Source organism: Mercenaria mercenaria, chromosome 15 (genome assembly GCF_021730395.1).
Source record: "Mercenaria mercenaria strain notata chromosome 15, MADL_Memer_1, whole genome shotgun sequence".
Classification (NCBI taxonomy): Eukaryota; Metazoa; Mollusca; class Bivalvia; order Venerida; family Veneridae; genus Mercenaria; species Mercenaria mercenaria.
In genome coordinates this window covers 14,739,416-14,761,419 of record NC_069375.1, presented here as the reverse complement: position 1 = coordinate 14,761,419, position 22,004 = coordinate 14,739,416, and the positions used below count along the sequence as shown (strand labels likewise).

Sequence of the window (22,004 nt, the reverse complement as noted above, 5' to 3'; positions counted from 1 at the left end):
TTTAACACTTCTAGGATATAACTATTGCGGACCAGGAAATCCTTTGGATAATGGACCTCCTGTTAATGAACTAGACGCAGTATGTATGGACCATGACTTTTGCTACGACAGTGGTGTAAAGAAAGGTATATGTGACAAGCAAATGCTTTCCTACTTAAATAACACTCAATCAAAAAGATTGCAAAACATTTAGTTGTAAAACCAGCAATTTAAACGAAATACAAACTTAGACTTGGACGTAGGTCCTCGGGAGCTGGAAGCTCACTAGGAAATAAGTCTTCAAAAAACGGAAAAAGGGGGTAGAGTATTTACATGGACGTAAGTCCTTGGGAGCTAAAAGCTCACGCAAAAAGACCCCCGAAATAACATGGAGTGATGAATTAGCAGAAGAATTACATAAACCAATTAAACGAAAATTTATGAAACGAAGAGTGATAGTAAGTGATATTGATGATACTTGATCTGCTGATTTAGTTGATATGCAAGCTTTTTCAAAATATAATAAAGATGTGAAGTACTTGTTAACCGTTATTGACGTGTTTAGCAAATATGCTTGGGTTATTCCAATAAAGAATAAAACTGGAGAATCTGTTACTGAAGCATTTGAAAAAATAATTTCTGGAGTTTCAGACGTAGCTTTAGCTCCTCTTCACGCTCGGCCTAAAGGTAGAACACCTACAAATTTATGGGTAGATGAAGGAAAAGAATTTTATAATAAAAAGTTTGAATAATGTTGAAATAAAAATAAGATTAACATGTATCATACATTTAATGAAGGAAAAGCTGTAGTAATCGAAAGGTTAAATAGAACATTTAAAAGAATAATGTGGAAATATTTTACAGCAAATAATACTTACACTTATTTAGATAATTATCGGAAATAGTTGATAAATATAACAAAACAAAACATTCTAGTATAAAAATGACACCGACTGAAGCCAGTAAAAACTTAAATAAAGGTACTGTTTACTTTAATTTATATGATAATTTAAAGATACCAAAAAGTAAACCAAAATTTAAAATTGGTGATCGGGTTCGCTTAAGCAAACAAACGACATTTTGAAAAAGGATATACACCAAACTGGACAGAGGAAATATTTATAATTGATAAAATTCATAACACAAATCCTAGAACATATACTATTAAAGATTTGAATAATGAAATAATTCAGGGTTCATTTTATGAGCAAGAACTTTTACTTACTAAACAAGAAGTTTTTAGAATAGAAAAAGTTATCAGACGAGACTATAAGAAAAAACAAGCTTAAGTAAAGTGGAAAGGCTATAGTAAAAAATTTAATAGTTGGATTCCATTTAGTGAACTGGAAGAAATTTTATTAAATTTAAAAATTATATTATATAAATGAGTAAAAATCTATCTAATTTCTAATGGAAAAGAAACAATAGATCAATTAATTAATCACTTGACTAAACTTGCTGCTGCTTACAGAAAAAAGTTTTAAGTTTTGTGGAAGAATAAATACAGGACTACAAATTACAGCAGGTATCTTTGGTTGCTCGGCTGCATTAGCACTTGTTCCTGTCATTCCTATATTTGTAGCAGTTACTGGCGCTGTTCCATCAGTAATTACTATATTTATTGATAGACTAAAAGTTGAAGACAAAAAAGCTGTTTTAAAATTACATCACCTCAAAATAACACAACTAATAACAAAAACACGGATTGGAAAAGTAAATAAAGAAGATTCAAATAAAGTTATTCAAGATATTTTTTCAATACTGTTAGAAATGCAGAAAGAAAAAAAAACTATTCAATGCCTCTTGAAATGTATATGAAGGAATTTAAACTAAATTGATATAGAAATAAAAATGAAGAAGAGTTGTATTAAATTTAGATTGCTGAATTTATTTTTTACGTGAGTTTTTTAAAGATTTTTTTCTATAAGTATATTATATAAATGGTTAATAGAAAGGTAGATAGAATGATTATACCAATATTATCTAGCACTTTAGGAGAAATAATGAATGAAGATAGAAATTCATATAAAAAAGTACTAAAAAAGAGAAACGTTATTAAATCAAAACTTGATCAAATAGTTAGCGATGAGTATAAAAAACATGTGATTGATAAATTACAAAATGTTATAGATCCTTATCTTTTTGAAAAGAATATAGATTTATTCGAATGTGATTGTGGTTGTTTATTACCTGAAGAGGAAAATAATGTAAGATTATGTGATTGCCCCAGACCAAATAATCATCGAAACAATCCTAAAAAAGTTATTGCAACCGACTGTGACACGTATGAAGAAAAAATATATAGAAGCACTTACGCAGCATTTAAAGACCTTGATGTTAATTCTGGGTTAATAAAAATGTGCTGTGAAGGGAAGAATCAAGGAATATATCAAAAACTAATGGAAAAAGATATAATTCTAAACATTTTATTTCTTCTTAAACTTTATTTATTTTTTTGACTTAGCGACTTTTTTTTTTCTAAATACAATATATAGATGGCTGTTAGAGAAATTGAGAGGTCTCCAAATCTATATATTAAGAAATTTGAAATTAAAATTACATATAGACAAGATTCAAAAAATCAACTATATTTAACTATAGAAGAATCTTTCGATATTCTTAAATCTGAACTTAAAACTTTAAAAGGTATAAAAATAAATGTTGTTTTAAAAATAACTTTTGCAAAAATTAGTAAAACAGATACAATATATAAATCACCTTATTTTCAATCAAAGGCTTTAATTATTATTAACACAAACGAAATAAGAAGCACGTCAAGCTTTCGATGAAATAATAAATAGGATTGGTAATTGGATTTCAGAAGGAAGTGGCTGGAGAATAGAGTCTGTTGATGCTCCTTATATAAATAGATATAAATATAATCCGTTAGCTGCTTCTAGTTATTTAGAATTACCTAAACAACATCAAAGGAAAGGATTGATAAATATAAAGAATGATGATAATGAATGTTTTAGATAAAGGAATAAAATTTCCTGTTACATTAAATCAAATACCTAAAATAGAAACTCAGAATGATATTTCATTTAATATATTTGGTTATGAAGATAATAATGTTTATCCATTGTACGTATCAAAATATCAATATGAAGAATACTGTAAAATGTTGTTAATTAAAAATGACAAAATAACACATTATGTTTGGATTATAGATTTTAATAAATTAATGTTTAACAAAACAAAACATAAAAATAGAAAGCATTTCTGCAAATCATGTTTACAATGTTTTTCCCCAGAAAAAATATTAAATGAACATATTCCAAATTGTTTAGCTATTAATGGTGTTTAAGCTGTAAAAATGCCAAAAGAGGGAACTAAAGTACATTTTAAAAATTATCACAAAGGCTTAGCCGTACCTTTTGAAATTTATGCTGATTTTGAATCAATAACTAGAAAAATATTTACTGTTTTACCATCACCTGAATCTTCATTTACTGAACCATATCAAAAACATATAGATTGTGGTTACGGTTATAAAGTTGTTTGTTGTTATGACGATAAATATACTAAACCAACACAAGTTTACAGAGGTCCTAAAGCAGTTTATAAATTTATTGAAAAAATGCTTGAGGAAGAAGAGTATTGTAAGGACATATTTACTGAAAACTTTTCAAAGGATTTGAGAATGTCTAAAAAAGATGAAACGTTACTTAAAAAACAAACCTCTTGCATATTTGTGGAAAAGAATACTGTGAAATCATTTAATTTCGTGGGCACGAAATTTTGTGGTTTTGGTCAAAACGGCAATTTCGTGGGGATATGAATTCGTGGATTTCAACTTTTGAACATAAAATGAATGGGAATTTTACTTGTTCGTTGGGATTAAATTTCGTGGATTGACTCAACCACGAAATCCATAAAAATTAGTCCCCCACGAATATTAATGATTTTACAGTATAATGAAAATGAAAATCCTGTACGAGATCATTGTCATATAACAGGAAAATTTAGAGGAAGTGCTCATCAAGAATGTAATATTAATTTTAGACTAATACACAAAATTCCTGTTATTTTTCATAATTTAAGAGGTTATGATAGTCATTTTATTAAGCAACAAATAGGAAAATTTAAAAAAGAAATAGATGTTATTCCTAACAATATGGAAAGATATATGGCATTTATGGTAAATGATTTGATTTTTATAGATAATTTTCAATTTATGTCTCAATCATTAGATAACTTAGTAAAAAATATTCCAGAATTTAAGTACACTTCTCAAGAATTTAAAAATGAAAAAGATGGACGTGAGTCCCTGGGAGCTGGAAGCTCACACACAAAAATTGAATAATTAAAAACAAAAGGTATTTATCCAAATGATTACATGGATTCATTTAAAAATTCATAGAAACAAAATTACCTCCTAAAAAAGAGTGTATTTCAATTCCAAACGAAACGCATATATCTGACAATGAATATGAACATGCTAAAAATGTTTGGAATAAATTTGAAATAAAAACAATGGGAGAATATCATGATCTATATTTAAAAATTGACGTATTACTTTTAGCTGATGTTTTTGAAAATTTTAGAAAACTATGTTTGGAATATTATAAACTTGACCCTTGTCATTACTTTAATAGTTCTGGTTTAGCTTTGGATGCAATGTTAAAAATGACTGGAATAAATTTGGATTTAATAACTGATATTGATATGATTCTTTTTATTGAAAATGGACTGAGAGGAGGAATAAGTTATATACCTAATCGTTACAGCAAAGCAAACAATAAATATATGAAAGATTATGATCCTGAATTAGAAACTAAATACATTATGTACCTCGACGCCAATAAACTCTACGGTTGGGCGATGGGCCGGCCTTTACCCTCTGGAAATTTTAAATGGGTCACTTTAAACAATATAAGAAACTAATTGCAAAAGGTAAAACTAACTTTATAATTGAATGTGATCTTGAATATCCAAAAGAGTTACATGATCTTCACAATGATGATCCTTTAGCTCCTGAAAAAATTAAAATACCAGACGAATGGCTTTCGAATTATAGTAAAAATATTAAAAAAGAATTATAAGTAGGAAAACGTAATGTAAACAAATCAGTTCCAACTTTAATGAAAAAACAAAACTATGTTGTTCATTTTAAAAATCTTGAACTTTATACACAATTAGGACTAAAAGTAACAAAGATACATAGAATATTAACTTTTGATGAAAGTCCTTGGTTAAAAGGATATATTGATTTTAATACTCAAAAAAGATCTAAAGCAAAGAATTCATTTGAAAAAGACTTTTTTAAACTCATGAACAACTCTGTATTTGGTAAGACGATGGAAAATTTACGCAAAAGAATCAATATTAAATTAACACATGATGAAAATCTTTTATTGAAGTATATAGCAAAACCTTCATTTGTTATTTCAACAATGTTTAAATAGAATTTGTTTGGTATCCATAAAGTAAAAGAAAGTTTATTATTAAACAGACCTTGTTATGTTGGAATGTGCATTCTAGATTTATCAAAATATTTAATGTATGATTTTCATTATTATTACATTAAGGAAAAGTATAAAGGATCAACAAAGCTTTTATTCAATGACACTGATTCATTATGTTATGAAATAAATACTGAAGATGCATATGACGATTTTTATGAAGATTCAGAACTGTTTGATAATAGAGATTATGAAAGTAATTCAAAATTTTATTTCGATAATAATAAAAAAAGTAATTGGAAAATTCAAAGATGAGGCTGCCGGCATTCCCATTGTTGAATTTGTTGGATTAAGAAGTAATATGTATTCATATTTATTAGAAAATGAAGTTAACATTAAAAAATGCGAAGGAATAAAAAAAAACATGTTGTAAAGACAACAATAGTTCATGAAAATTACAAAGACACCTTATTTAATTCAACCCAAAGTAGTCATATCTTTAAAGTTATTCGTTCTGATAAGCAAAATCTTTCCAGTTATGTTATTAATAAAACATCTTTATCATGTTATGACAATAAAAGATAATTATATTCTTGATAATGATATTAATACATTAGCCTACCGTTAAATTAAATTCCACCATAAATTGTTAATTGAATATTTTTAATTATATAAACTATATCAATAACATCATTCATTTTAAATTGATCAGCATAATTAATAGAAATAGATTCATTTTTTCTGTTATGTTTTACATTGTAACTTTAAAGAATTTTATTTCCTTTGTTTTTTAATTCTAATTTAGCTTCTTCTTTATCTATTTTAATTGCATCTATAAGGATAATTAAAATGCAATCTTGTTTAATTGTTACATTATTACCATTTTGAACTAAACCAGGACTAGCATTTCCAACATTCCATTTAAATAATTCAACAGCATCTTCTGTTGCAGATGTTAAAAACAATGGAGGTTTTCTTACTATTTGCCTTTCTATTTTACTTACTTTTTCATTTATATTATTGAATATTCCCATTATATAAAAAACAATGGAAATAAATCAATTTACTAGATAGAATGTAACATAACTTCCTGATTGTATAGTAAATTGACTTCCTAACGTTATTGTATGAATACTAAATCTCGTTCTTTTGTTTAAATGAATTTCATTTTTTTTTCCTTAAAAACCGATGTTGTATTTTTAACCTCAGGTAATATATTTTCCTGTCCGTTTGTGTGATCACTACTCCAGTCTAAAAAAATTCAATACCTTCATCAAAGGAGCCTACGATAATGTTAACTTCAATTATGTAATCCCCATCTTGTTGGACTTGAAATCTATATACATCTTTTTTTTTAATAAAACTTTTATAATCTGTAATCTTATTAACTCGTATTCCAAATAATGCAAACAAATCTGTGGTATTAAAAACCTTTTGTTGTAATTGTTTATCTTCAATATCATATTTTTCTTCACCAATATAAATCTTTACATTTATATATCTGTTATTGTAATATTCAAAAAGAAACACTTCACGTCTTAATTTTTCTAGTTCTTCTTCTATTGCTTTATATTTATTTTTATGTTTAATAATTACTTCAGCTAAATCATCCAGTCGTTTTGTTGTAGCTACATCAGAAGCAGACAAATTGTCAACAGTACTTTTTGTTCTAGTTAATCGTGCTTCTTGTTTTAAAAAAGCATTTTTTACTTTTGTAATTTCTTCGGCATTAGGGGAAATTGCTTCAGTATTAGAGGTAATTGATTCTCCTTGTTTAACTGATTTTTCAACTACAAAGTCCAGATCTTTTTTTCAATTTTAGCATTAAATTCGTTAATATCTTTTTGTAATATTTCTGTAAGTTTACTTAAGTCCGCGTACTTTAAATTGTGACGTGCATCGACATTACTTATCCAGTTTTGAAGTTGTTTCGTCAAATTTTCTTAGTTAGAATTTAAGTTAGAATTAAACTCTTTTCTAAGGTTATCTAATGCTGTATCATGATCATCACCTCTTTGGTAAGCTGCCTTTTCAAGTTCAGAAATATTCTGCAAATTTATTTGAAAATGTGTCTAACAAATCTTGATTCTTTTTTGTAAAGTCAGTATTTAGTTTATTTATTTCTGTTCTGACTTCTAACTGATACATATTTTGTAACCTTTTCTCGGCTTCAACAATCTTGTCTTTTAATTTTTCATGTTTAATCATACTATCTTTTTATTCCTGAACTTGATTGTATATTATTTCAAAATTGGTTCTGAATACTTCTTTCATCTGAATATCTGTCAAATCAGATTTCTCTTCAAGTTCTTTGATAGAATCAACCATAGCTTTCATTTCTTTTTCAATGTTACCTTGTAATTCAACTATTAATAATGAATTGTATTTAAAATCTTTTTCTAATTCTTCAATATTCTTTACTTCTTCTTCTAGTGTCTGTTTAATACTTTTAGTATCTTCAAGATTATAGTCTTCTATTACACTTTGAATCTTTTTAAACACAAACCGTCTTGAAACTGCATCACTGGGTTTATCTGGATTTCCTAGATTGATTATTTCATTACCTCCCATATCTAATGGTCTGTTCATTGTGTTATCAAGTTCCTTATTTTTATGAAGATATGAGTCCATGTCCTTTTCAAGCTTTTTGAACTGTTTTCTAGTGGCATAATCACTTAAATCAATATCAAATTTAACTTTACTTATACTGTCGGGTTCACTTATTTGTTTTACATCATTAAAACTCCCATTTTATAATTATTATATAATTCCTGTAAAGTTTTTTCTTAAAAACTTCCTTGGTTTGTCAACATATAAGAAATCATATTTTTGTTTTGTTGCATTATTAAAAGAATCGTAATCTATATTTTGTTCATTACAAATCATTATTATTTTTACCTGGACTTTCAAACAAATTATAATGTGAACAGTTAATTCGAATATCTTTTGGTGTTTTATAGTAAGACTGACTTAAATAAATAAGAGAATAGTTTTTGTGATGTCCTTGAATAAAGTATTTTGTTATTTCATTTTGAACCCTTTTTTCTTCACATATAAAATCATCAAATATTACTACATTTTGTTTTTCTGATTCAAGATCATTAACATCAATTTTTTTTCTGCAATTGTATTTAAGAGATCAATTAAATCCTGATATTTAGATTGTTCTAGGTTTTTAGCATATAGGTATAATTTATCATAATATATAAGAGGTTTTCTTAGCATATGCATTAATGTATTTTTTCCTGATCCGGAAAAGCCACATATTAACATTCTAAAACATGAATCTGGCATAAAAGGATAAAATTGCTTAAAGTTATTACATTTATCACTTTTTGTATCATAATTTGGAATTTCCATCATATAATAATATTGCATTATCTTACATTATCTTACAATATCTTACATTATCTTACATTATTTAATAAATGCAAGCAAAACTTAGTGAAATAAGAATAAGAAAAAACTTAGTCGGACAAAAGGTAAGAAATGTTAGAGATGAAATAATGAGAGAAAAAAAATCAGAAAAGCTACTGGTCGAGAAATGTATAGTGAAATTTATAAACCAATTACAGAAGGAATAGAAAGTCAAAAAGAACAATTATCAAGTCAGATAAAAGCATTATCTGGAATCAAAGAGCAATTAGCGTTACTTCCGAAAAGTATATCAGAAGATCTGACACAATGTATTACTGAATTAACTAAAGGAATGCAGGATGAATATAAAAAACAACAAACTTCAAAACCGGCTCCCTATATACCAATAGACTGGGGAGATGAACCTGTTAAATGGATACCTGAAAACGAAATTAAGAAATTAGAAGATTACGGACGAAAAAAGATGAGAATAACCGAAAAACCGGTTCCAACAATTGATAAAAATAAAGAATCTGTCCCATCATACCCATACGAAACAACTGATGAATCAGAAGAATCAGAACAATAATTGGAGGTAAATTTAGATATAAATTTCAATAAAGATATATTATCAGAATATGAATTACCCACATTATCAGAGTTAGGAATAAGCAAATATAAAGACAATTGGATAAAAACAAGAAAAGAGGTTACCGAGCATTTAAAGAACTGTACTCGTAATATAAATAAATATAGTAAAGAAGAACCAAATAAAAAAATTGAATTTACAGATGCAGAACCTATTGCTGCAGGCGAGTATGTTTTGGAATTAGAATTAGACAGAGAAAATTTTAAAAAGTACAGTAAACGCTTATCAAAAATGATTAAAGACTCAGAGGTATTTGGAAAGGGAATGAGATATCACAATCCATATAAAGTTTCACCAGATGGACAATATGGTAATTTATTGATTGATCTTAATAAACTTTATGGTCAAAACAAATTGATTGCTAAGGATGAAAGAACTGGAAAAGAAGTAATTAACATTAAGGTAGTTATACTTTCTAGGAAAATATTTAAAGAATTAACAGAAAAATCAGGATTACCTATCAATAAAAGATCCATGAAATTTAAAAAAGTAATTAGGGGTCAAGGTTATGACGTTTGTCCATGCAATCCAGAAGAATTAATCAATAACTTAAAACTTATTTGTGGTTCAGTTGATGCTGGAAATAATAATGAAGAACTAAAAAATGAAGGTATTAGCATAATTGAAGAACTATTTAAAATGAATAAATTGTCACCAAAACAACATGAAATGTTATATAAAAAATATTTTTCTTGAATATAAATGGAACAAAAATAGTTTTAAGTTCTGAGGCAGTCTAAAACGATGATAAAAATTACTCCCAGCGATTTTACAGTCAGATTCAGTCGTCCTTTATTTTTTAAATTAGATAAAAATAAAACTTATGTTGTTGGTTTGGATAGTATTAACACTATGACTTACTCTTGGCATAATATTAGTGATGAATACGATAATAAAAGAATTCGTTATAATAATGGTAAAGAATGGAAAGATATCATATTTACAAATGGCTCTTACAGTTATACGGACATTAACAATTATATAAGGGAAACACTAATAAGTAATGGTGATTTTGAATTTGATAAATCAGACATTGTCCCAATAAGTTTGGAATTTGATTTAAGTAGTTTTGAAATCCTAATTTCAATTCATGATTATTTTATGTTGGATTTAAGAATATCAAATTTTCATACATTGCTTTGGATTTGAGAGAAAAGCTTTGAGAAATACCGAATGGGGAACTACAACACCAAATATAACTAACTCTGTGGATACAATTTACATTCATTGTGATCTTATTAATAATTCACTGGTTGATGGTAATTTTAGTGATATTATCTATGCTTTAAGTACTGCAGATTTAACAAGAGCTTATCCATTTACAAAAGAGCCAAACAGAGTTGGATATTCTGAAATTAATAAAAATGTAATAGATTCAATAAGAATATATATTACAGATGTATTTGGTAGAATAATCATTTTTAATGAAGTTGAAACAAGTTATACACTAATTTTAAAAGAAATATAAATATATAATGTACGAAAAAGCCTATGACAAAAATAAAGGAATATCTATTTATGTTGATTCTTGGTCAGGAACGTCAGTTCCTTATGAGCTTTACGCTCAAAATGGTTCAGGTATCTTTGACACTTTAACAAAATTGTTTTCATCTTCTGTTGCATCTTCAATTGGTAGTGCCGGAAAAAAGCTCTGGTAACTGCAGGAAAAACTGCGCTTGAAAGTGGAACAAAAAAAGATTGGAACGGAAGTCGGCAATTTAATTGCTAAGGAATTACAAAAAACAAATTCAAATAATGAGGAGGAGGATATTAATATAAGAATAAATAAAATATTGTCAGGATCTGGGACATTAGCCTAGCGTAAACGTATTAACAGATTAATTTATAAAAAATAAAATAATATATAATATATATGTTTAGAACAAACAGTATTGTGAAAGATATAAACTAACTCCTATTCAATTAGATACAGCTTTAATATCCGTCTTGGGAAATAACGTTAAAGAGCAAAAAAGTGGATATCATTTTACAATTAATGATAGAAGTTCATATTTTGATTGGTTTAATTGTTATTTTGAAGTAAGTTTTAAAGTTAATAAACTTGCTAATGGTAATAATTATGCTGAAGGAGATCAAATTGCTTTAATTAATAATGCAGCTTCAATAATTGATCAGCTAATAGTTAAACAAAATGGAAAAATTGTCTGTGATTATATAAGGTAACAAATGTAAAAAATTTAATTGAACTATCTAAGGATTATGCAGAATCAACTGGAACAAACGAATTTATTTATTTAGAAATTAATGCTAGTGCTGAAAGCAGAAAAGACCAAGATGCATATAATTCAGGTTTTGCTGCTAGAAAGGCATTAATCCAGGGTGGTAATAACGTAAATGCTAAAATTCCGTTAAATAATTATTCATTTTAGTTTCAAAGTTTGGAACAAAACATGCTACCACCCAGTCAAATTCAAATAACATTACAATTAACAAATGATGATGAATTAATTTATAGAGCTAATGCTGCCGATGCAGGTAGGGTAATTTTGTGGGTTCCACGTTTAATTTTTAATGATTATGGACTTAAATCAACTTCTGAAAGATATACAAATGCACGATGGAAATACCTAAGAGAAATGATAACACAATCAACAGATACACAACAGAATAATTTAACTTTTAGAATAACAGCTGGTGTAACAAAACCCGAACATGTGTTTGTTTATTTACAACGACCTGATACAAGTAATTCACAAGAACATAACCCACATTTATTAGATACATTTAAAGTTAATGCAGCAAATAATAGTTGTACGTTGGAATCTTGTCGTCTTGAAGCTGGTGACGGTGTTTTTATCCCGAAACGGAACATACAAGTATATCAAGAATTTATGATGATGTTCTTAATTATTCTTATAAACAAATTAATAAAACTACTGGAAGATTTTTTAAATAGATTAAATTTTCAAAGTTTGTTTGGATTTGTTCATTTTAACTTAGAATTTAAAAAGAAAGGAATTGCAGAAGATCCTAAGCATATTACATTAACAGTTAAATTAAATATTCCGCCAGCAGCTAATACCCGTGTTTACGCAATTTTATTGTATGAAGAAACAGTTGAAATAAATCCTGTTAGAAATGAACTTGTTATTGTTTAAATAAAATATATATAAAATATATAATGACATCAAATTATATTGAAAATAACGTAAATTTAACAGATGGACAAAAGAAAAATTTAGCACAGGCTTACAATGATAAGATCCCATATACTTTTAGATTAAAACATGAACAATTGCGTGGAAACTTTCCTTTACTTTTAACAAAAACACAGATTAATCAAATTGAAAAGTCTATTAGGAATAAGAAGGGATTAATTAGAAATTACAATTTAAAAAAAGAAAACAAATGTCCAGTCAAGATCAAAATGGAGGATTCTTGGGAGCTTTGGCTGGACTGTTAGGTCGAACAGTTTCCTAAAGCTGCAAAAATAGCTCCCAAAATATTAGGACCGTTAGGCTTCGGTAATTTGTGCGGTCTTGCCAGTACTGGTGTCAGTAAGTTACTTGGAAATGGTATGATTTCGGTAGCTAATGATGAGAAATATTATATCACCATATCTTACATCTAATCAAAGAAAACAATTAATGGGGACTGGTGTAATAAAGCTAACTCAAAAACAGAAACAAGACGGTGGCTTCTAAGGTATGTTAGTTGCTAGTCTCGGAATACCTTTGATTACATCCCTTCTTAGTGGAAAAAGGTATACAGATTGATACTCAAAAAAGACCTTACAGACGAATTCCTATTGTAAAAAAGGGCGCTATATAAATCTGGTATAATAATAATAAAAAAAATATATAAACAAACCAATTTCTACCTTTGAAATTGAACAATGGGTAAAACAATTAAAAATTAAAAACTTTAGGGGTGTATTTAGTAGAAATAATCTACCAAAAACATCAATAAAAACAAGTGTGGAATAATCAGTTTGGACGACTCTGTTGGGCCTGGAACACACTAGGTTTGTTATGTAAATAAAATATACTTTGACTAGTTTGGACTTCCTCCACCAAAAGAAGTAATCAAATATATACTTGGAGTAAAGTATAACAGCATACAATATCAAGACAAAACAAGTGTATTATGTGGTTACTACTGTTTATCTTATATTAAAATGTTACAAGATGGTATACACATTTATAATTTATTGTATAACATACTAAAAGTTAACAATGTAAAACAAAATGAACAAACAATTATAAATTATTTTAATAAAAAGGGTTAAAAACTATTGTAAATTGTTTTTCAGTATGAGTTCAAAGTTTTTGTTAACGTTTTTTTTTTTAGATATTTTGAAAGTTAAATATATATTTTCTCAGTACTTTATCAAACCAGAGGTTTTCACGGTGACAGTAGTTTGTTAAAACCTGTGTTTTTTTTGTATTTGGCCAGCATTAGTCAGTTTGGGCCGAGGGTTAGGGTCAAAGTGAGGTCAAACTACGCCTATAACCTCATAATATACTACTATTATTAGGTACATATTCGCCGAAAATAAATGATATTCTGGAATTTCTAGCATCAATTTGCAACAAAGGACTGAGTTATAGTTCCATTAACACAGCTAGATCAGTCTTAAGGTCTTTCTTTGGTACATGTGAACTTGAATAATCAGTGGATAAGCATTTTATGAGGGGAGAATTTTATTAAGACCGGCACTCCAAAGATATAATGTTACCGGGGATGTAAATAAGGTGTTATGGTGTATAGAACAAATCCAGTTAGATAGTGACTTCAAACATTTAACCGTTAAAACTGTAATGCTGGTATATCTTCTTTCTGGACAAGGAATACAATCTATGCATTTAACTGGTCTTAGAGATATGAAATTTATTAGTGTGAACTTAGTTTAGATTAGGTTTTGAGATTTACTCAAACATTCAGGGCCCGGTAAGCACTTAGATAAGATAGTTCTAAACGATATTCAAATAAATCTTTGTGCATAGTTACGGCTTTGAAATATTATTAATAATGAAAAGAAATCTTGCAGGAAAATGAAAACTGTCTTACTAATCTAGTAGGAGGTGTTCATGAATTGAAAATACCCGCGCTCGTGCGAATCGTGACATCGAGAGCGCGTAGCTTTTTTGTTAGCCGATTATTCGTTGGAAGTTTTTTTCTTTCTTTGATTTTACAGAAAAAACAAACAAACAAAGCATCAGTATTGTCTATGCTACCACTCTCCCTACCTTTCACATAAGGAAGTTCACATTCACATGAAGTTATTGAACTGAATGAAAAGTCCTCAAATTTGTTTCATTGTTTTTTTTTATCTTTGTAATAGTTTCGTGTTTATAAAACATTTTCTCGTGATAATCTTAGTTTCGGGCTCTGCATTTACGATTTCGTCATCGTCGTGGTCGTCTTCATCATCATCATCAACATCATCATCATAATCATCATCATATAACAATAATAATTATAATATATTATTATCTGCTTCTTCTTCTTCTGCTCCTCCTTGTTTAGTGCTGAGACTTGAATGTATCTCAAGAATATTGTAGATGAAAATATTACGCTGGTAATTCAAAGGTCAAAATTTACAGGTTTTGAAAGACATAAGTATACATTTATAAATGCTACTTGACCAAAGTTTTATCTATTGTCCGTAAGTATTGACCAGGCATTCATTAATCTTCGTCAATATTTCGTGTTTTTTTTGTTATTTTACGAAATATTTGTATCCTAAAATAACCAATATAAATTAACCAATGGGACGGTGGCGTAGTGGTAGCTGTCTGACTGCTACGCACGTTACCATCAGTTCAAAATCACCTTAGACTATTTTTTTATTTCAGTGTTATGTTGTTATCGATGTTACTTTAATTCTTACGATATCTACGTAACATATTTCACAAATTTTGACTGTTTTCTATTGTAGTTTTCGTTTTCTGGAAACGCTGGTAACAAGTACTTTGTCTTTTATCTAATATACTTTCAAATATGTTTTTTGAACATTTCCATCATTTCTCATAACGGTCATATGTCCAGAAATAGACCAAAAGTCCGCAGATTAAATTGGGGAAGGTGGAGGGGGTGGGGTATGGGGAATGGTCCTACGAAGGAGTTTATTTAAATATACCGATTGGAAGCTAAACGTTTTAACCGCATGTGACATTGTGAAAATTATAAAGAAATATATACATAGTATTTATATCGCTATTTAGCTTCAGACACCGATAATTAATTTACAGAAAATATACAAAATATTCAGGAGTGCCAAATCAATACTTACGGACATTTAACATGGCATTGAATAAATCTTACAATTTGAACTCATCTAGCATTCTTTTCACGTGCTCAGGTATGGTGTGATACCTGTGCACGTGCGCAGGTATTCTATATAAGTATTCATTTTGGTTACTAACCCGCAGAGAGCATAGCTGTGTTGTGTCATAGATTTTCAGACCTTTTGAAAAGTTACCAAAGACACAATATGTAGATGGATTAAGGGTATAATGCAAAAGGCAGACATTGACATATCAATTTTATACTTCATAGCATTCGCTCTGCTTTAGTTTCTCAGGCGAGTAAATGCAGGTTGCCAGTACTAGAGACAATTATAAGGACAGGTGGCTGGAGAAGAGAATCCACATTCCTATTACCACTGACACCTCATGTGCTCATTTGAAGTAAATGTGAACAAATAAATACGATAGCAAGTATCTTCTTGGCATTTTTATGTAGGACAGTTTGTGAATATTTTGTTTACTTTAATGTTTACTGTACGCATGAAAATAAATAATGTGAGAGGAGATCAATTGACTTACATATCAAATGAAGTATCTTTAATATAGCACTTGTTGTAGCTGGATGAGCTCTAAAGTCTCAAGTGGCACTAATCAGTAGCGTAATGTGCATTGAAATGGAATTGTAAAATTATACGAAAGTTTTAAAGTATGATTTCAATTCCATGAAATCCTAACATGCTACTTGCCCGACCAATCCCTCCCTATATGCAATATGAAACATACATCCAGCTACAAGCGTTGAAGGTTGGAGATTGCCTAAAGTCATCTCAAGTGATACCCTCACTAGCATATTATCATTTCATGGAATTTAAATCATACTTCAATACGTTCGTATAATTTTACAATTCTTTTTTATTTAATATTCTAATGTTACTCAAACTAATCCCTACGTGCACCGTGGACTACGGAGGACAAATATAAATGAAAGTGTCTAGTGGTACCGGTCCATATCTCTAGAATCTGATTCTAAAGGTACAGATCCTTAACTTAACACTTCATTTTTATCAAATGTTTTTTTTGTATTTTTTTACATCTTTTATTTCTTTGCAAATGAAATATGAAATAAGATTTAACCAATATCAACATAATATTTGATTCTTAACGGTTCATAGGTAACAGCATTCACCCGATTGTAAGTAACTGAGGAACAACAAGTAAATCACGAGAAATAGAACTGGCAGAAACAGATTCAAGATTGCACAAATTATTAATAAATTACCTTGTGACAAACAATATTTTAATAAAGAAATAATAAATATGTCCCCATATTTTATCAGTTTATAGAATATGGGCATGATTTTGGATGCGTAATAATACTATGTGCCTGTACAGTTTGATTTCTTATTTGATGTACATTTTTGTACATTTTTGTATTCTTATTTGGTACGTGTTCCTATATTAGCTTAACGTTAAATGTATCTGTATGAAGGTTTACGTTAGTGAACGTTTGACGAAATGTCCTTCTTGTTAGTAGCCATTTAGTTCACCTAGGTCTATGTTTCGTCTACCGGAATTGTTCTTTGCTTTTTACATAAAAAGTAACTACTCAATAAATAGATTACCTATCATAGAATACGAGGTTAATTTTGACATTTGTCCTGCTGTAAAACGTCATATTAGAATTAGATTTGTTTGTCCGTTACTGATTTCAGCTTGGTACTATATCTGTGTATTTAAGGCTGATAGTGAAAAGGCGCATTATACAAATGAGGTGAGGTTGCACTGTAATATCAAATTATGCGTTTAAATCAGTTTCTGGTCTTTGTTTTCAAAGGCTTCGTTTACTAGTTTTCTTGTGAATATTAAAATACATTACGCATCCTAATTTTAGACAAAGCAATGTATAGTTATATAATAAGCAGTATGCTTCTACGTAATATGAAATCTAATATCTTTCTAATTAATTTCTACAGAACGTTGTGATCCAGATGACCTGTCCAATGCAGTTGTAAAGTATAAAAAAGGTGAAAGGATTAGGACGAAGATACCGAGTGGGACAGAGGTATACCTTTCATGTCAATACGGATATGAGTATTACTCTGATGGTCAACCCATGGACAAGCCGGTGATAAGAGAATGTGTTAAGGGAACAATTATAAATGCACCAGATTGCGAGAAAAGTAAGTTTACATATTGTGACATGTTGATTTTATTTTAATTTTCCGCAATCGCACAAACAATCGTTCTAGTACTATTATCCCTTCATATCAGTACAAAATTTATTTTAATGGAAATTAGCTTGGGTAATACGCGGCATATACAAATGGTCAGTTGTATCTTGGCTATTAAAGAAATGTCGATTTCATCTTGGATACTCAAGAAATGTCTATTGTGTCTTAATTGAGGATATATCAACTGCATTTATTGATAACTGAAATATACTATGTGAGCATTCTCCTGTTCTTCGTTACTTTATTCGTTTTCGCTCCTGCTATATGGCACGGCTTCTAAGAAATGACAATAATGCGGTTATGTCATATTTCAGAATATTTAATGTTCTACACCTACATGTTTAAATATGTTGTGTGAAATTTTAATTTACTTCTCCGCACACTGTTCCTCCCTCACACTACAACCGGATGAAAATTTTATTGGTTGGAAGGAATATCTGTGAAAAAAACGTTTCAATGTACATGCATTGGTTTCCTTTTTTTTTTTTTTTTTGGAAATTTATGCTTTCTATCGATGCTTCTGTTTGTTCAGAGTAATAAAGGAGTTGACCCTCTGACTAGTTACTTCTGTTAAGTACATTTTCACGGAGCATAAACGTGAACTGTGAAATACACACACCAAAAGGTAAGAAAATCTAACACTCAATTCCACGTCCATGGGATCGTAATGATATAATCGTGCAATACATAATACTCTCATCAAAGACAGACGGTTTTTTTTCTCTGATCGTCAGCATATTTTAACGGTGCTTAGAGTTTACATGCCTATAAAACTTTTATGCTTAATTGATTAAATATAAACTTTGTCACACATGTCACATGAGTATGCTTATGTTGCAATATGAGTGGCCATATGCTCTCTCAAAGCGCCACTGTCACAGGCCTTATAAATAATTGCAAAATCCGCATTCCTTAAAACCTTCTCTCTTTTCACTTCTCATGTGAATCTTTAATCTCGCATGTTGTACACACGTAATTTTTTCGACTGTCATGTTTTTTTTATGTACTTTGCATTCTTAAGTGATACGAATCCTTTAGAGAGCACCTGTGCCGATAGAAAAATTATTGTGTCCGAGAGGGTTCCCATGCCGTGTGTAGAGAATCAAGAGGGATCCTGTGAGGCAAAATTGAGCCGACTGAGAGGGATACCGTGCATTAACGAAATCGGAAGTAGAGCGTTTTTCAGGAAATATGATGAAAATATCCACATATTGTGTATTTACAAATAAGACAGGATTAACGGCTTCACATGTAAGGTACGAGATAGTTGCTATATTCAAGGAAAGTCGTATATAAGTTTCATAAACATCGCACGATGTTCATCCAAGCCAGTACCCTCGTCTACATTACTTGTGTGAACTGATAAAACAAATGTAACGATAAAAAGGCAATGACATATAACTATGTCATTCCGTGGGCCATACGTTTTTATGCACAAAAATGTGTTTAGGACAAAAACATTTGATTTTCCGAGCTGACTAACGTTGGAGTTCATTGTTTAGCACAGAGAGTGTCCTGTGCGCAAACAGAGAGGGATCCGTTTTCTCATTTTCCACAGAGAGGGATCCGATATGGGTATACACCGTGTTAAAATGAAACTAGTTCCATATCTTTTGCCGACAAAAGTGTCCCTTTTAGATTTTTGGTGGCAACAAGTACATGACATGGCAAATTGAATTATTAAACTATTATGTACATAAATAAAAACCGTCTACGCCACATCAAATCTAAGACAACACAAAAAGGGAAATATCCATTATTTCCATTGTGGTGTTTGTTAATGATGTCCATAAAACATGACAAGATGACAGCCTGCAGGGTATAGTTTCATGGAAGACTTACACATATTAAAATGTTGGAAAAAAATATACTAAAATGCTAATATACTAAAAATAATACTGCAGACAAAGTTATATGTACAGATGCAATTAGTGGTTTGAAGAAAAAATGACTGATATATATAATACTGGCGATTAAATAATTACATCACTGCATACTTATCTATTTAGTTGTTTACTACATGTATAACGCATGCCCATATAAATGATATTTTACAAAAATTAAAATTCAGTTGTGAAAGAAAAGATATTGATAATAAAGAGTTTTTTTCTAAACTAATTATGCACCTGAGGAAGAAGTTGCCCCCGTTGTGTTTACAGAATAAAATGTACCTCCTACATTATGTTAGAAATATAAAGGAAATAGATGGTAAAGCGAGTCCACGTGTTGAATAACTGGTCTCAGTACAATGATTGTACGACTTTTGAGCAAGGATCATCAATGTTCTTCCTCGCAGGATTATATGTTATATCTATTGATCAAAATACATCACGTTATTTCACACCAATTGAGCTTAGAACGGGCTGCTAAGTTTAAAAGGGCGTACTTTAAGCATAAACATGAACATTTTAGATGCTTTAATAAAGACCAAACAGCTTCAATCAGCATCAGTTCATTTCATAATTGTATGATTGAAATAATGTGCCATTTTTCATTATATCTTATCTCGTGGAACTCGCTTTTGAGAGTTTTTCGACGTGTCTTACAGACTACACGATTGTCATAGAACATGTTTTGTTACATTTTAAGCATGGTTTTCTTTTTTTTGTTAATTTTTTAAAGCACTTTTTACTATCAATGTTTTGAATACTACAAGATTGGGAAAAAATAGAAACTGACACCGAGAACACCTTCTCGCGCTTGATACAAGCTTTTAATTGCGCAACCCATGGATACTAAAAGTGATACACATGTAAACTATGGAGCATTATTGAGGCATTGCATCCTGATGTGATACATATCGATGTTACATGCCGCATTCATTACATTGTGATTTAAGTATTACATCTATCATATCAACACACCAGATGTCACTCATGTTCTTGTGTGGGAAATTTCCGTGAACCAACGACGTCAGCCGGTTTCTATTAGTCCGTTAACAGGATGCATCATCGCCTATTATCCTTATTTAGGCGTCCAGTAATCAGCTTAACAAAGGCTGGTGTATCAGTAACGTGTATGTATGTTATTTGATCGCGTATAGCCGTGAGCTCGAAGATGTATCACTCATTTGCCAAAATAAGTAAAACATTTCAATGCACATTTGCTACTGATTGCTGCAACTTGTGATGACTAAAAGGCAATCTCCAATCAGTGCTAAAGTAACCTTCCGTCAGATAAGACGTAACCCAAGTGCATTAGGGATAGGTGTTTATTAACAGTACAGATTTTGAGTTAGGAACATTTAAGAATGATTGAATAATGTATATAAGATAAAGGCTAAGGGCAGATTTCCAGGAAGCATCCATTCCAAACACAGCCATAGAGCCATTCATCGCAAAGTAGGCCATATAAACATTAACAATATAAGTGGGATTTAGAACTAGAGGTGAGCATAAAAATAGCCTAAAAATTTCAGTTCTGGAAATGTACTTTGAAAAATTTGAATAAATTAACCTCGGACTCAAGAATTTTAGATATAGTCACTGTTGTTTTACCTCCCACCAGATTCTAGCCCTTGCATTTGTTGAGTAGTGTCACGTGGTTGCCCTATATATTTCTATAGAGGGTCAGTGGGTGACTTTATAAAGCTTGGCGGACTACCTTTTGGAACTTTTCTTATCTTGTTTTTGAGAATAACTACAAAAAGACATATTTATGCAATTATTTTTTATAAACGCGCTTTCATTAGGTATGTGAGACCATGGTACAAATGTATAGTGTATGCATACCGTATTTGCCATTACTACATAAAATGTTTTTATAACAGAAACGCTTGGGCAAACGGAAAGTGACTCATGTTAGCATTTGTTCAGGATTTTGGCTTTCTGCACTTCAGTCTAGGAATATAGTGAATCTGGAATGGAGTGTTATTGAATAAAACCATCGAGGAAACGGGATGTCTATTTGCTCTGTCAAGCGGCGTTTTGGCGTGTGTATAAGTCACGTCTATCGTTTGCTTGGTGAGGATGGGTAATCCGGCATGCAACTAACATGACTGAACTTCGGACAAAATTTCACTTGGCAGCAAATTAAAATCATCCATTAATGTTCAGCAGAACTAAAGGCAGTGTGTTTATGTTTACAACCATTTTGTAAAGATAAACATTCAGTACACATAAGAATTAGGTCAGACAATACTGTAGCTGTAATCTGAATCATTCTGCAGGTC

At 29.8% G+C, this 22,004-nt stretch overlaps 1 protein-coding gene across 3 annotated transcripts in view; it reads left to right on the top strand.

Moving 5' to 3' along the window:
• Positions 1-22,004, top strand: part of LOC128548918 (neurotrypsin-like) — a 114,262-nt gene that overhangs the window by 40,432 nt on the left and 51,826 nt on the right. For 2 of the 3 annotated variants that reach the window (XM_053524607.1, XM_053524609.1), the window contains exon 9: positions 17,576-17,782. The exons of the other annotated variant lie outside the window; for it this stretch is intronic. In XM_053524607.1, the coding sequence (XP_053380582.1) occupies positions 17,576-17,782 (207 nt within the window). The remainder of the gene's footprint in view (positions 1-17,575; positions 17,783-22,004) is intronic. 3 annotated transcript variants of the gene reach the window in all.